Raw genomic sequence first — 2,500 nt, 5'->3', positions numbered from 1 at the left:
GTAATTATTTTATAATTATTATTATTATTATTGTTACATGATAATGTTATTGTTGTTATTATGATGATGATGATGATGATGATGATGATGATGATGATGATGATGATGATGATTATGATTATGATTATGATTATGATTATGATTATGATTATGATTATTATTATTATTATTATTATTATTATTATTATTATTATTATTATTATTATTATTATTATTATTATTATTGTTATTATTATTGCAGGATTATTATTATTATTGTTATTACATGATAATGATTATTATTGTTAATATTATTATCATTATTATTATTTTTAATTATTATTATTATTATTATTATTATTATTATTATTATTATTATTATTATTATTATTATTATTATTATTATTATTATTATTATTATTATTATTATGATTGTTTTTATTGTTATTACTATTATTGCATGATAATTATTATTATTATTCCTATTACGTGATAATGATTATTGTTATTATTGTTATTACTATTATATGATGATGATGATGATGATGATGATTTTTATTACATGATAATAATGATGACAGTGATTATTAATAATATTGTTATTATTATTTTTATTAATATATGATGATTATTACTTATTAATAATGATAATGATAATAATAATAATTATTATTATTATTATTACAATGATAATAACTATTATCATCATTTTCAGACAAATGATTGTTATTATAATGATTTCAGGTGTCAGCGGACTCTATCGAGGTTTCTGGGTCAGCGCCTTCCAGCTCGTCTCGGGAATCTTCTACATCACAACGTACGAGAACGTCAGGCACTTCCTGAAGGAGGAAGGCGTGCAAGATTCGCGCCTCAGGGCCCTCGTGGGGGGCGGCTGCGCGTCGCTCGTCGGACAGACCATCATCGTACCCTTCGACGTCATCTCGCAGCACATGATGGTCCTGGGCCAGAAAGAGGGGTCGGGAAAGAGTGCCGACGGAAGGACGGGGCGGCGGAGGGTCGTGGTCAACCCCCTGAATATCGAATACAGGGGACGGGGAAGAGTCACGGTGAGTGAGAGAGAGAGAGAGAAAGGGTGAGTGAGAGAGGGAGAGATAAAGGGTGAGTGAGAGAGGGAGAGAGAAAGGTTGAGTGAGAGAGGGAGAGAGAAAGGGTGAGTGAGAGAGGGAGAGAGAAAGGGTGAGTGAGAGAGGGAGAGATAAAGGGTGAGTGAGAGAGGGAGAGAGAAAGGGTGAGTGAGAGAGGGAGAGAGAAAGGTTGAGTGAGAGAGGGAGAGATAAAGGGTGAATGAGAGAGGGAGAGAAGGGTGAGTGAGAGAGGGAGAGAAAGGGTGAGTGAGAGAGAGAGAGAGAAAGGGTGAATGAGAGAGGGAGAGAGAAAGGGTGAGTGAGAGAGAGAGAGAGAAAGGGTGAGTGAGAGAGGGAGAGAGAAAGGGTGAGTGAGAGAGAGAGAGAGAAAGGGTGAGTGAGAGAGGGAGAGAGAAAGGGTGAGTGAGAGAGGGAGAGAGAAAGGGTGAGTGAGAGAGGGAGAGAGAAAGGGTGAGTGAGAGAGGGAGAGAGAAAGGGTGAGTGAGAGAGGGAGAGAGAAAGGTTGAGTGAGAGAGGGAGAGAGAAAGGTTGAGTGAGAGAGGGAGAGATAAAGGGTGAGTGAGAGAGGGAGAGAGAAGGGTTGAGTGAGAGAGGAAGAGAGAAAGGGTGAGTGAGAGAGGGAGAGAGAAGGGGTGAGTGAGAGAGGGAGAGAAAGGTTGAGTGAGAGAGGGAGAGAGAAAGGATGAGTGAGAGAGGGAGAGATAAAGGGTGAGTGAGAGAGGGAGAGAGAAAGGTTGAGTGAGAGAGGGAGAGAGAAAGGGTGAGTGAGAGAGGGAGAGAGAAAGGGTGAGTGAGAGAGGGAGAGAGAAAGGTTGAGTGAGAGAGGGAGAGAAAGGGTGAGTGAGAGAGGGAGAGAGAGAAAGGGTGAGTGAGAGAGGTAGAGAGGGAAGGGTGAGTGAGAGAGGGAGAGAGAAAGGGTGAGTGAGAGAGGGAGAGAGAAAGGGTGAATGAGAGAGTGAGAGAGAAAGGGTGAGTGAGAGAGGGAGAGAGAAAGGGTGAGTGAGAGGAGAGAGAAAGGTTGAGTGAGAGAGGGAGAGAGAAAGGGTGAGTGAGAGAGGGAGAGAGAAAGGGTGAGTGAGAGAGGGAGAGAGAAAGGGTGAGTGAGAGAGGGAGAGAGAAAGGGTGAGTGAGAGAGGGAGAGAGAAAGGGTGAGTGAGAGAGGGAGAGAGAAAGGGAGAGGAGAGGGAAGGGAGAAAGGGAGAGAATGAGACTGACAGACAGAGACAGAGGATGATAGAGGGTGAGTGAGAGAGGGAGAGAGAAAGGGAGAGGAGAGGGAAGGGAGAAAGGGAGAGAATGAGAGTGACAGACAGAGACAGAGACAGAGGATTATAGAGGGTGAGTGAGAGAGGGAGAGAGGAAGGGAGAGGAGAGGAGAAGGGAGAAAGGGAGAGAATGAGACACAGACAGAGACA

The 2,500-nt window shown here is 41.9% G+C and overlaps 1 protein-coding gene across 1 annotated transcript in view; it reads left to right on the top strand.

Annotated features, from left to right (window-relative positions):
• The window catches only part of LOC113821991 (solute carrier family 25 member 44), a 13,708-nt gene that overhangs the window by 1,860 nt on the left and 9,348 nt on the right, over window positions 1-2,500 (top strand). The window contains exon 2 of the mRNA XM_070120542.1: window positions 724-1,046. Within this exon, the coding sequence (XP_069976643.1) occupies window positions 724-1,046 (323 nt within the window). The remainder of the gene's footprint in view (window positions 1-723; window positions 1,047-2,500) is intronic.

The sequence above is a fragment of the Penaeus vannamei genome, unplaced genomic scaffold (assembly GCF_042767895.1).
Source record: "Penaeus vannamei isolate JL-2024 unplaced genomic scaffold, ASM4276789v1 unanchor5379, whole genome shotgun sequence".
NCBI classification, from domain to species: Eukaryota; Metazoa; Arthropoda; class Malacostraca; order Decapoda; family Penaeidae; genus Penaeus; species Penaeus vannamei.
The sequence above is the reverse complement of the archived record's forward strand: the minus strand, read 5'-3'. Positions and strand labels throughout refer to the sequence as shown.